This window comes from Telopea speciosissima, chromosome 10 (genome assembly GCF_018873765.1).
Source record: "Telopea speciosissima isolate NSW1024214 ecotype Mountain lineage chromosome 10, Tspe_v1, whole genome shotgun sequence".
Taxonomy (NCBI): domain Eukaryota; kingdom Viridiplantae; phylum Streptophyta; class Magnoliopsida; order Proteales; family Proteaceae; genus Telopea; species Telopea speciosissima.
The window spans coordinates 51,994,626-52,008,241 of NC_057925.1; the positions used below are offsets into that span (position 1 = coordinate 51,994,626).

At 39.4% G+C, this 13,616-nt stretch overlaps 2 protein-coding genes across 2 annotated transcripts; both read right to left on the reverse strand.

Annotated features, from left to right (window-relative positions):
* Nucleotides 1-758: 758 nt before the first annotated feature.
* LOC122644008 (mogroside IE synthase-like) lies at nt 759-2,660 on the reverse strand. The gene is made up of 2 exons (XM_043837601.1): nt 1,994-2,660; nt 759-1,529 (listed from the first exon to the last, which is right to left on the reverse strand). Exons 1-2 carry the CDS (start codon nt 2,651-2,653, stop codon nt 798-800), a joined length of 1,392 nt encoding a protein of 463 aa, XP_043693536.1. The 5' UTR covers nt 2,654-2,660; the 3' UTR covers nt 759-797.
* Nucleotides 759-13,103, reverse strand: LOC122644013 (mogroside IE synthase-like). Its single transcript, XM_043837605.1, has 3 exons — nt 12,433-13,103; nt 10,860-11,532; nt 759-846 (listed from the first exon to the last, which is right to left on the reverse strand). Exons 1-3 carry the CDS (start codon nt 13,075-13,077, stop codon nt 818-820), a joined length of 1,347 nt encoding a protein of 448 aa, XP_043693540.1. The 5' UTR covers nt 13,078-13,103; the 3' UTR covers nt 759-817.
* Between the last annotated feature and the right edge of the window lie 513 nt (nt 13,104-13,616).

Sequence of the window (13,616 nt, forward strand, 5' to 3'; positions counted from 1 at the left end):
ATATCGTTACGGTATCAGCACAGATTGGCTGTATCAAACATGTATACCCTTGAATTTTTTTTTAAAATAGATTTTTTTTTATTACTATTTTAACCCTTGCCCGTACTGTTTGACCTATATGGTATTGATCACCTCCAAAACTTTGCAGTAGTGATCCGATTCCGATAAAATCCATTGAATGGCCGCCAAGTATAATAGAGAGCGAGTCATAAGGGTCATGCCGTCAAGGTGTTAAAGAGCAGATAATTTTTTTTTTCACAAGTTGACTATTAGGAATTTTCCTACTATGCATGTTTGGTTGTGGTCCAATCCCAACCCACCACGTGTGTTGGGATTGTGGTGGGCTGGGATTGGACAACAACTGGGTAGGCAGAAATTTTTTTTTATCCCTATAGAGTTAGTTAGTAATCTTAAATCTCCCTCTAATTGATCCAAATTAGGGTTGGGATTGGTCCAAATTTTCCATTTCACCACTCTCCTTGAAAGAATATTATTATTTTAACCTTGCCAAAAAAAAAATTTCTACAAAACTTTCACAACAGAATATAATAAATGGGAAAAAGTTCTCAGTCCTGGAGTGTGGCCTATGCCATCACTCCCATGAGTCTATCTCTCTCCTCTCCATGTGAAAAGACATCTCTGCCCCTTTATTTTGAGGAGGAGAGAGATAGACACATGGGAATGCTGGCGTAGGCCACACTCCTGGACAGAGAACTACTTCCCATAATAAATTTTAAACCAATTTGAAAGTTCTAGTAAAAGAAACAACTACAAATTCTTCAATGAGAACAACACAATCAAGCACATAAAAGTGAAGCTACAAATTCTTCAATGTTCTTATCTGAACTTCCCCCTTCATCTACAGCTTCTTTGGCGAGCATCTTCCATCTAAAAGCATTTCTCTTAATCATTTCTCCTCTTTCTCCCTGATCCATAACTTGCTTTACACATTTCTCTATCTCTTCCCTCCTAACAATCCCCTTCTCATCCAATTTAACTCTTACTCCTACTTCCCATACATCCACCAAAAACTTTGCATTCATGGTTTGATCTGTCCATTGTGGCATCGTGATCATCGGCACCCCCAAACTCACAGCCTCGATTGTCGAATTCCATCCACAGTGAGTCATGAAGCATCCTACTGCTTTGTGAGCCAACACCTCCAATTGGGAACACCATGCTACCACCAACCCTTTCTCTGAGTACTTATCCTCATCAACCAAACTCTTGGGGAGTTTGTTCTCCTCAGATTTCCTCACTATCCACAAGAAATAGTGGTTGCTACTCCTCAAACCCCAGACTAGTTCCTCCATCTGCTCCTCTCCAAGTTCAGCAACACTCCCAAAGGATACATAGATGACAGATCCGGCTTGTCTCATGTTTAGCCAATCCATGCAAGTTTCATTGCTTGACTCAAAAAGACTTAGATCATAATCTCTGTCGTCTTCTATCCTTTTATCTAGATAAATTGATGGCACAGTTGGTCCAATTGTTTTGATTGGATATAGCTTTGACATCCATTTCAGTACCTATTGAAATTTCGCCAAGTGTTAATGATGGAGGAAATTAAGAGAGTAATGTGGAAGAGAAGATATGCTTATAAATCATGATCTCTAGCTCTAATAAGTGTAAATAATGATTTTATGTGTGAACTTACTTACAATTATGTATTATTATAAGAGAGATATAAACTGTTCTTAATTACAGGGTTGGTCCCCGCTCCCAGTCTATATAGTGGTACATTATTTGCTAACCCTAGCAAATGTTTAGAGAATGGAGCAGACAAGACTAACAAGGAGAGAAGAGTATTTGAGGAGTTCTTCAACAAACGATATGAATCCGGGTATGTTTCCCATCGAATCTCTATTATTGTATATTATTTGTATTTAATGATTCATCATGTTGATCCTACAAAATTATTCTAACATTCTAAGCAAATGAAACTACAAATTAAACATACTGTGTATTATGACGGATAGCAAGACCTACATACCTCATCTTCCAACTTGTCGAATGTGTTAAGCAAAAGACAATCTGCTTTCTCAACATTTTTGAACTGGTTCAAAACAGAATCTAGAATAGTTGGATATGAACCCCAGTTATAGATGAAAGATGGTAGATCATGGATTCCTAGTATTGGCAATCCAGGTAGGGAAACAGTGGGTCCTTCTACAGGAATACTCAACAACCCTTTCTTCACATTGTAGTAGATGGCATCATTGGCACATGACTGAGTGAAGAAGGAAGCTGTGACCAAGCCAAATCGCTTGGCTACTTCTAGTGCCCAAGGTATTACAGAGTCATAGATGAGACACTTGAAAGGGGAACCAGAGCTTTCTTGTTTCTCGATTAGTTCGGCTAAGCTTTGTGAACCTACGACCTCGAAACGCTCAAGATAAGCATCTGGGCTTTCAGCTTCCTTAAAGCCACCTTCATCAAAGCCATCAGATATACCTTCAACTCTAACATTATTGCTGACTTCATTGTGTGCAGACTTGATGATGAAGAGGGTCATGGCTATGGTAACTTTGAGTCCCTTTGAGGCTAAACGTTTACAGAATTGCAGCATTGGGTTTATGTGACCTTGAGCAGGAAATGGGAAAACTAGAATATGGGTTTCATCCCCTGCACCTTCTTCCTTCATTTTCTCCATCTACCTCTCTCTCTGTTAGAGCACAAGTGAAGATAATGTGAAGAAATTGAGTGGTAGCTAAACAGTCTTGGCAGGACAAGAGATGTGCTCACTTTGGCTTTCAAGAAAAAGAGAGTTGTTTTGGAATTCAATTTTAATGTAGTCAAAATGAGTACGTTCATTGGTATCAATAAGAACCACATACTGGTTAAAGACATAATTTTGAATGGTACAAGTCTTTTGGAAGAACATGGAATTATTCCATGTTCAATGTTCAATTCCAACAAAAAAACAAAGAAAACTCTGCTTGTGAACAAAGATCATGTGCGAGGAATTCAGTTTTTTTGAGAGTCCGGGTCAGGCTCTTGTACGTGAACCTAATCTTGGGTTCTCCAGACGAATGGATTTCCACTATGATCTATTTACCGGATTACCTACATCAATTTGGATCCTCTACTGTGCGCTGCTTGTCCTGTCATCTCACACAGGCAGCACGCATTGATCGCCCTATCCACTGCCCGTGCACCCTATCTGGGTGGGGTATGACGGTCATTGCACACCTGCCTGCGTAAAGAAGCACGGCGTTGCCTTTTACCTTTTTCTTCTTTCTTCTATTCATTTTCTCTCTCTCTCTTGATTTTAGTTGTCAACATAGGCCACCTGGATTACCCAAATTGCCTTTTTCCTCTTTCTTCTCTCTCTCTTTTTTCCGATTTTGATGCATTCCGATACTGATTCTATATCAATATCAAACGTATTGGTATCGGAATCATCATTGTACCCAATATCGATCTGTATAGGTGTATCAAAAAAATTTGGAAGAGAGTCAGTATTGTCCCCAATTGAATCGTCATATTATCATGGCACTATATCGTCAAATTGCTATGGTGCTATATTTTTAAATCGCCACCATGACATCATAGCGCCAAAATTTCCACTATCGTGCTATATTGTTAAATCGCCACCATGACGCCATATGGTCAAATCGAGAGAAGGTAACCTGTTGTTGTTTGGGCATCTGGCCATGTTTTTTTCCCGCTTTAGAATGTAAAATAATTCTTGTTTTACATCTATCCATGTTTTTTTTTTGCTATTTTAGTGAGGTCAAAGAATTTGACATCACTGCCTACAATATCAATTGGAAACGCTCACAAGCGTTTGACTATGAACTCATAGCTGATATATTCATGGTTTCGCCATTTATATGAGGCTTGATAGTGTTAAGAGCAGGTAAAAAAAGAAAGAGTAAACATCTAGTACACCTCCTGAGGTTTGTTCACCTATCTTGTAATCCCCCCATTATTTAAAATCTTACTTACGGACCCATGGGACTGATGGAATACCCATTCTGTTAGGGTGAACCTATTAAGTGATAATGTCAGCAGACTATAAATTCTTAAAAGGCCAAAATAACCTTATGGTGATAGGAGTTTACCATAATACCCTTTTGGATAAATTAGAATTTATTGAAAGAAAAAATCGAGTTTGAGAGTGTTTGGCAGAGGACGGTTGCAGAGAAACCGAAAAAGAGGGCGGCAATGCCTTCAGTCTGGACGATCTTGACGCTGACAGTGATGAAGCCCATTCTTGGTGGTGAAGGTGGCGGTGGAACGTTTATGACGCCTGGAGCGGCGGTTGTAGATGAGGCGTTGAGGGTTTATTTTAAAAATGAAAATAAAAAATGCGAAGAAGAATAAGAAGGGAAAATCTATTTTGGTTCTTCTAGAGGTCAACGGCCATGGCTGGAATACGGGAGAATTGAAATGGGTTTTTTTGGTTTTTGGGTTCAGAAATGGAGATGGATTTAGGTGGTTTGGGTGGTGCTGGTGTCTCGGTGGAGGTGGGATAAGAAAAGAAAAGAAAAAAAAAAATGGATGGGAAGAGAAATGGGTTTAGATGGTTTCGGCCAAGGTAGGGAAATGGGAGATGGAAAGAAGAAATGGAGCTCACAATGGAGGAGAATCAAAAAATATATATATAAGGGAGAAGGTAGAAGAACAGGATGGTTACGGTTGGAACGGAAAAAAGGAAAATGAGATGGAATGGATCAGTCAATAGGAGAGGGTTAGGGGGTTACTAAAGAGAAAAAAGAAGTTATAGCTCATCTGCAAATCTTCCTAATAAGCAGAGAATACACAAAGTTAATAGGTGGGTATTTCGTTGGCATCTATCGTTTCATTGTCATGTAATCGTTAGAACCAACAGAGATTGGGCATTCATGCTGATTTGACTTGATTGTTGGAATACAATTTTGGGAAATATTCGATATCTCACCAGGGATTACAACTCTGCAATCAGGTTTTGATTATTGGAGTACAATTTTGCAAAATTACAGTTGATGGTTAAAACAAGGTTTGGTAATACCCCACTGCAACCCATCTCCGGTTACTTCTCATCTTTGGGCTCATCGATTTGATTGGGGGGCTTGGGAATGTTGTCCTCAAGGCACTGCGATGCGTGGGAGAAGGGGAGATAGGGCCATGCGTCCCACTGACCAACAATATGTACGCTTGCAGATTGGTCCAGAGTTCAGTGGTGGGAGAGGGCGAGGGATGGGGGGAGTGGATATCGGAGACGAAGAAGAAGGGGACAGAGGGGAATAGGGAGGAGAAAAGGAAATTACAAAATAAACCCTTATTTTAAGTAATTTATAAGTAATGTGGGAGGGTAATTAAGTCCGGTTACAATATTTTTTTATAACCGTGTTGGTTACAAACAAATTATGAAAGAAGATGTACAAAGGCTATTTTGGTCTTTTACATTGTAAAACTAATACCTAACTAACACTGTGAAGTTTATGGGTCTGTAAGTAAAGTTTTAAATAATTGAGGGACTATAAGATAGGTGAACAAACCAGGAGGTGTAGTGGATGTTTTTTTTTTTTGGTAGAAAACAAGGCTATTCATTCATGCGCGCCCAACACCAAACAAAAGAAAAGGAAATACATAAAACATATAGATGGCATGATGAACACAAGGTATGGATATACAGTATCCAAAACCAAGGAATGGAAACTGACCCAGTCGCACATGCTATTGACTGGGTTATCCAGGCTAGGGGTTGGGTCACTACCGCATCCCTAGGTAACAAGCTATAGCCTAAGATAAATTTAAACCCATGCACGAACGTGCCAAAAGGAGGGGCCCCAAATGTGCCAAATAGTCCAACATCATACTGCCCACGCGTGCCGACACACTGCCACAGTTTACTTTCAAACAAACTTGCCGAATCAGCAAAATGATGAATAATGACCGATGGCCGTAGCAGCAAGGCTGACGTTAACCTCGGTGCCACAAGCACCAGGGTGGGCAACACCTGCAAACACACAAAAAAAGAAAAAAGAAAGACCACCCATGACAAAGAGACTAGCCACTGAAACGTATACATGGAGCACAATTTTAGGCCGACAAAAAGCCTTAAACACCCACAGATTGGGCCCACCACTCCTCAAAACCAGCAAGATGGAGCCTTTGGAGACCACATTGACCTCAGCCGAGAACAAATTGCACTCAGCTGAGACCAAATTGAACTTAGCCTCATAGGACTGGTTCAACGTCAACACCAACGTCAGATTGAACTCAGCCAAGAACAAATTGCACTCAGCTGAGACCAAATTGAACTCAGTCTCATAGGGCTGGTTCAACGTCAACACCAACATCAGATTGAACTCAGCCGAGAACAAATTGCACTCAGCCAAGACCAAATTGAACTTAGCCTCATAGGGTTGGTTCAACGTCAACACCAACATCAGATTGAACTCAGCCGAGAACAAATTGCACTCAGCTGAGACCAAATTGAACTCAGTCTCATAGGGCTAGTTTCATAGGGCTGGTTCAACGTCAACACCAACATCAGATTGAACTCAGCCGAGAACAAATTGCACTCAGCTGAGACCAAATTGAACTCAGCCTCATAGGGCTGGTTCAACGTCAACACCAACATCAGATTGAACTCAGCGGAGTTCAAGCACAGGTCAATATCATCTACCAGAGCCAGGATCGAAGACTGAAACGCAGGCGCCAGCGTCATCCCAGGCGAAGTCATAAGACTCGCTGTGGTTTTCCACGGCTCTACGGTTGAAGAACCCGAGAGCGCAGGCGGAGTCGTTGCCAGAGGTCCCGATGCACAAGAGCTCGACTTCATTCTAAACGAAAGAGGTGCCTTGCACTTGATGTCCCAGAAGGTGAGGTCGCGCAGCTGGAGGTGTCGATAGGCTTGGCCTCGCTGTTCTTGTTGCCTTTGAGAAGTATGTTGTGTTTCACCCTTCGTTGTCGTCAGAGCAGATCTCGCCAATGGGATAGACGGCAGCATCATCGTCGGCGGCATCGTCTTCATCTGTGTCTTTTTCGGTGGAGGTTCCGATGATCATGGTGGAAGAGATGAACAGGGAAAAAGGGAAAAAGAAAATAACACGCACAAGGCGGAGAGTATAACACACACGGTGGCGGAGATAGGTTAACACGCACAGAGGCAGAGATTGGTTGAAGCACGGCGGCGGATCTGGAATAACCAAGCGAAACTAGCCGAGCGAAAAACAAAAAAAAAATTCTTATTGTCTTCTCATTCTCTTCTTCTTCGTCTTCTGTTTCTTCTGTTCTTCTTCAGAAAACCCTATATCTGAGAGAACATTCCCTAACCTCGAGTCGATTTGTTGAAGAAAGGGTTCTTTACATCATGGTGTAGTAGATGTTTACTAAAAAAGAAAACCATAAGAATCAAAAAGGACAAATGCCAATACTCGAAAAGTCTGGAAAACTAGGTTTCTGGGGCCCCACATTGATATGGCTCTAGGCTCTAGCTTCATAAATTCATAGACAACTTTGTAAAGTAATCATTACACTGACCAATCCAATATGATTCCCTTTGAAGAAATTGGAAGCCAATTTTCACTGCCTGAGGTCTTAAGAGAGTAGAATCATAGACAAAACCTTAATCAGATTACTATAGACACCAAATATCATCTTGAATAATGGAAGAGACTTTTGCTATTCTATCAAATCTAGCATTATACTTTTTTTTATTTTTTTTTAGTGAAAATCATTATACCGTATACGATCACCATATTGGGAGATTAGCTCAAGCCAAAGATATGTGTCACAACTATCGTCAATGTTAGAATGAATGACATCACTAATGAAATGTTTATACTTAAGAATTTTCTTTCAGGCCAAAGATGCATCATTAATTAGGGCAAGTGGCAATCCAAATGGAATCCAACTTTAATGGTCTTTTTGGTATCATTTTTGTCAATTTTTCGTTGAACTTAAGTAGGAGGTGCTTCTAACGGTACTTTTTTAGGGTAAAATGGTAAAACAATCTTTATTTTAGAAAACCTACCTGTTACCTCCATCATCCCACGGTTTTTTGCCTTTAAACTCATTCCGCCAATCTGTACTCACAAACTGTCATCCAACGGCACTCTCCCTCTCTTGTTCCCTCATCTCGCGGCTCATTATTTCGGTGATCTGCGACCTGCAACTCACTTCAAGCCTAATATCCAGATTGTTTGCATATACCAGGATGCTATTTAGTGTATTTCTATTAAGTCAATCTGCAATGGAAGGCTAAAAAAATTCTTCTTCCACACTGAAATCCTTCTCCCCATTCTTCTGGATTTTGGGTTCCAAACATTAGAAACCCTATGCCACTTCCTTTGTTAAGTTACACCTCCCTCTACTTCTCAAGGGAGGGTGGAATGTAGGGGTGCAAGTTTGGCAATATTGGCCGAATCTGCTCTGAGCCCAAATAGGCTATGGGTCAAGATATTTGGCCTTGAGGACGGATCAGGACTGAAAATTTCTAAACTTGAGTCAGGGTCAGGCCGGGCCAGGGTTGAGGCCAGCCCGATCCTATTTTAAGTTATACTTTAAAATGTATATTGATATAATATATATTATAAACTTTAAACATCACCTACATTTTGTTACATAATATATTATATATGAAGATAATAAGTCATATAATACATTTTATTATAGTATTAATTTACGAAAAATTGTCAACTTTCTCCCTAGCCCATTCCAACCCATGCATTTCCTTCCCCCTCCCCATGATCAGAGCCAATTAGGGTCAGCCTGGCCCGACTCTAAGGGCGGGTTAGAGTTGGATGTTTCAGACCCTGAGTTAGGGATGGTTCGGGCCTGGGCCCAGTTAAGGAGACTCAGGGTTAGGCTAGGGTTCTATAAAGCTCGGCCCAATCCGACCCTATTGCAGCCTTAGTGGAATGTGTCCCTAACCCATACGAGGGAAAAAAAGGAAGCTATCTTCTGAGTTCCTTTTGCCTTCTCCCACTCCTATGCAGACTCCCAAATCTGGCTTGGAAAACCTTTAAAAGAATCCCACATACGAATGAAGATTAACATAAAACAATGATCAAAACCAGGTAGGCATTCCCTTTTCCTCAACTTGAGAAACACACCCCTAATAAAAGAAAGCACAAAACAAGGGAAGAAATTAATAGCATTATCTTTGACAATTCTCATGTTCAAGGTTTAAAACCTAGTTCAATCCCTTTTCTATTCCTCAATCATCAATCTTCTTTTTCTTAAGGCTTTATCTGTACTTCTCTTCAGGTTTTCTACCACAAAAAATATCAGATTCAAAAGTTTCAGCCTGGACAAAAGCAATAGATGCAGAACTATCTTCGTTTTGGTTTTTTTCTTTTTTTTTTTTATCAATTTAAAACTCTGCCCTCCAAACTGTCCCCATTGCTCTCCTTTTCAGGGACTATCCTCATGGGGCTCAAGACACCTGTAAGGAAGGGAAACAGTATAGAGGATTAGAGTTGATTTTGGGAAAGAAGATGGGTGATGGGAGAATTTTTTTCACCCACCGGTAAAAAATATATGGGTTTTGGGCCATGACTTGGTTCCATTTGTTCAAAATTGTTATAAAAATTATGGTCAAATGTTCTTCGTGTTGGAGGTGCAGGCCGTGTCCAGACACATGGGGGTAGGCAAAATGACCACTCTACCCTCCTGAATGGTAGACCCATGTGTGGGCACAGTTTGCGCTACGACATAGAGAGCATCAACCCAAAAATTATTTACACATAGGTAATTACCGAACTTATTTTCATTCTACAATCTATTTTGTTTAGTAATTATCAAACAGTTTTTATTTTTTGATCAAAATGGTTTTCAGTAATGGATTTTTTTAAATAGGCAAAAATACAAAATGAAAAATGATACCAAAATGACCCTAAGTATCTTGAATATACCCAGTCAATTCAAATACTTTTCTTTCTAGATACTATTTTCTAGATAGGTTTGATGATACCAGCAAGGTTAGATTCCTTTACTTTGCAAAATCCTATCTGACCTTCAACTTTCAGGATATAAAATTTTGCCCAAATAAAATGAAGAAAATTAGGGTTTCCCTAAACTTTCCAAAGAAAGGAAGACATAATGGATTCTATCTTAGAAATAATAGAGATCAGAAGCTCATAAACACCAGACCAATCGATATATGAATTTTGCTTTTGTGATTTAATGAGTTCAAGCCAACCTGCAAAAGTCCCTTTTTTCCAACCTCAATCAAGATTGCGAATCAAGGATGATGATTCTCGAAAAATCCTTTCTTTAGAACTAAATTGTTTGGTCTTGTTGCTGATTTGTAAATTCCATATTTCCTTTGGTTTTGTATTTGGATTGGGTATTGGGTTTTATTTTCTAATTTTGTTTAGTCAAATCCTTTGGATGTCAAGTTCGGGGTAAGGTAGGTTATGTGCCCCTATTGTTTTTCTCATTATTTATCTTCTATCAATAAAATTTTAGGATTCGACTGGGGTACCCAGATAAGTTCCTGGTTAAATTTTTTTTTTTTTGTTAAAAAAATCTTACTCTTCCATAATTATAATATCTTTCATAGCTTATCTAAAATAGGCCAATGACATTTAAGCACCAAGTCGATCTCCCACCATCAATGGGGTGTGGTCCCCACACCATATGAATGGTGTGAGATCGACTATGGTGATTAAATGTCATTGGAGAGGATCCCATCTCAAAAAAGCTTTGGCAAAAATCATGAGGTCATTGCATAATAAATAAATAAAAAAGGCTTTTACAACAAAGTTCAGAACATAATAAATATCATGTATTTTCAATTGCCTATAAATATGAAACAACTACAAATTATTGAATGAGAACAACACAAATTATTGAATGAGAACAACACAATCAAGCACATAAAAGTGAAGCAACAAATTCTTCAATATTTTGCTCTGAACTTCCCCCTTCATCTACAGCCTCTTTGGCCAACACCTTCCATCTAAAAGCATTTTTCTTAATTTGTTCTCTTCTATCTCCCTCCATAACTTCCTTTACACATTGCTCTATCTCTTCCCTCCTTGCAATTCCCTTTTCATCCAATTTAACTCTAACTCCTACTTCCCATACATCCTCCACAAACTTTGCATTAGTGGTTTGATCTGCCAATTGCGGCATCGCGATCATCGGCACTCCCAAGCTCACAGCCTCTATTGTCGAGTTCCATCCACAGTGAGTCATGAAGCATCCTACTGCATTGTGAGCCAAAACCTCCAATTGGGAACACCATGCTACCACCAACCCCTTCTCTGACTTAGCCTCAACCAAACTCTTGGGGATCTTGTTCTCCTCAGATTTCCTTACTACCCACAAGAAATAGTGGTTGCTACTCTTCAAACCCAATGCTAGTTCCTCCATCTGCTCATCTCCAAGCTCAGCAAAACTCCCAAAGGATACATAGATGACAGATCCAGCTTCTCTCATGTTTAGCCAATCCATGTAGGTTTCCTTGCTTGGCTGAAAAAGACTTAGACCATAGTCTTTATCATCTTCTACCCGGTTGTCCAGATAAATTAATGGCATAGTTGGTCCAATTGTCTTGATTGGATATAGCTTTGACATCCATTTCAGTACCTATTCAAATTTTACCAAATAATTAGCGAAATTGAAAGCAATATTTGAGAATTCAAAGTTCCAAAACATTGATCAAAACAAAATTGGACCGAGCTTTTCTTCAATCAGGTGATTCTACGGGCTTCAGATGGCACAAGAGAGGATTAGGAGGGTATTTTTGGACTTATACTAAAACCCTATAAGGGTTTGTGAACCCTAGGATGGTGGGATGAAATTTCACCACACGAAAACTTTGTCCAACAAAATATATGTCAAACTGGATGTGAAACTGTTTGATGGTTTACCATCATAAAAATGAATATGTACTGAGAAAAAAAATTGTGCAGCCATAGATAGTTGAAAATTATTTCTTACATGACTGGAAGAAATGTAAGAAAAAAATAGAGACTTTTCCTTCATCAAGCAGTGGGAGTTCACCACATCATTCTAGGGTTCACGAACCCCTATAGTGTTTTAGTATGTTCCCAAAATACCCTCTTGATACCTTACCGCACATCTGAAGCCCCATCCCGTTGCTCAATGAAAACCCGATCCAAAAATAAATATGGAAAAGAAGATATACCGATCATATCTCTCTCATTTTACATAGTGTTTGAAAAAGGAAGGTATTCATACAAGGGAGATTCTCCCATTAATTCCGTCATCTAGCTATAGGGGGCAGGGGTGTTTATGGCATTTATGCCAATCTAACTACATTTAATGCCGATCATGCACATGCACGTAAAATTTTTTGCCTTTTTGAAATCACAGTTTTTCCTTTGAAAATTATTTTTTGGGTGATTAAAAATATATTCAGCGAAGCTCACAAATCCCCCCCCCCCCCCCCAAAAAAAAAAAAATAAGAGGAATGAAACGGGAAAACAAATTAAACCAATTATGTAGAGGGATAGCAAGACCTACCTCATCTTCCAACTTGTCGAATGTGTTAATGAGAAGACAATCTGCTTTCTCAACATTTTGGAATTGGTTCAAAACAAGTTCTAGAAAAGGTGGATATGATTCCCAATTATAGATGAAGGCTGGTAGATCATGGATTCCTAGTATTGGCAATCCAGGTAGGGAAACAGTGGGTCCTTCTACAGGAATACTCAACAACCCTTTCTTCACATTGTAGTAGATGGCATCATTGGCACATGACTGAGTGAAGAAGGAAGCTGTGACCAAGCCAAACCGCTTGGCTATTTCTAGTGCCCAAGGCATCATAGAGTCATAGATGAGGCACCTGAAAGGATAGCCAGAGCTTTCTTGTTTCTCGATTAGTTCGGCTAAGCTTTGTGGAGCCACGATTTGGAAACGTTCAAGATAAGCATATGGGCTTTCAGCTTCCTTCATGCCACCTTCATCAAAGCCATCAGATATACCCTCAACTCTAATATTGCTGACTTCATTGTGAGCAATCTTGGTGATGAAGAGAGTTGTTGCTAGGGTGACTTTAAGTCCCTTGGAGGCTAACCTCTTACAGAATTGGAGCATTGGGTTTATGTGGCCTTGAGCAGGAAATGGGAAAACTAGAACATGGGTTCCCCTGGCACCTTCTTCCTTCATTTTCGATACAGAACACACACACTCTCTCTCTCTGGTTTGCTTGTTTGTTCTTTGTTAGACTTACAAAGTATTTATAGAAGTGAAGAAAATGTGAAGAAATTGAGTTTATTTGAAGGGTATACGCTTGGTTCTACATCTTTGCATGCTTTTTGCTGCTTTAGAATGTGAAAGAAAGCATGTTGTTACATATATCCATGTTTGTTGCTGCTTTAGAATGTCAGAATTTGACATCATTGCCTACGTTATATATCAACTGGAAAAGCTCACAAGCGTTGATTTGGCATATGAGCTCACATCTGATAGATTTAAGGTTTTGCCATAGCATAAGAGCAAAAGAAAACAGTAAGTAAAATGCATTATTGATCTTAGAATGTTCAGACATTTCATCAAACACCTTGTGAGTTTGATAAATAATCATCACCATTCAGGCTCTTCCCAAATATTCTTTAATGGAGTAGTCGTGATTACTACCATGTATTTTATAGATTCAATACAGTAATTTGAGTCTCTTAATATCCAGGTGATATCTCTCTCTTCTT

What these genes read in the sequence shown, in the direction of transcription:
- LOC122644008 (XM_043837601.1), bottom strand. Translation starts at nt 2,653, where the DNA reads ATGGAGAAAATGAAGGAAGAAGGTGCAGGGGATGAAACCCATATTCTA. An exon ending in TCGACAAGTTGGAAGATGAG is followed by an intron (nt 1,530 to 1,993) that starts GTATGTAGGTCT and finishes AAATTTCAATAG; the next exon opens with GTACTGAAATGGATGTCAAA.
- LOC122644013 (XM_043837605.1), bottom strand. Translation starts at nt 13,077, where the DNA reads ATGAAGGAAGAAGGTGCCAGGGGAACCCATGTTCTAGTTTTCCCATTT. An exon ending in TCGACAAGTTGGAAGATGAG is followed by an intron (nt 11,533 to 12,432) that starts GTAGGTCTTGCT and finishes AAATTTGAATAG; the next exon opens with GTACTGAAATGGATGTCAAA. An exon ending in GGCTGTAGATGAAGGGGGAA is followed by an intron (nt 847 to 10,859) that starts GTTCAGAGCAAA and finishes TGAAGGGGGAAG; the next exon opens with TTCAGATAAGAACATTGAAG.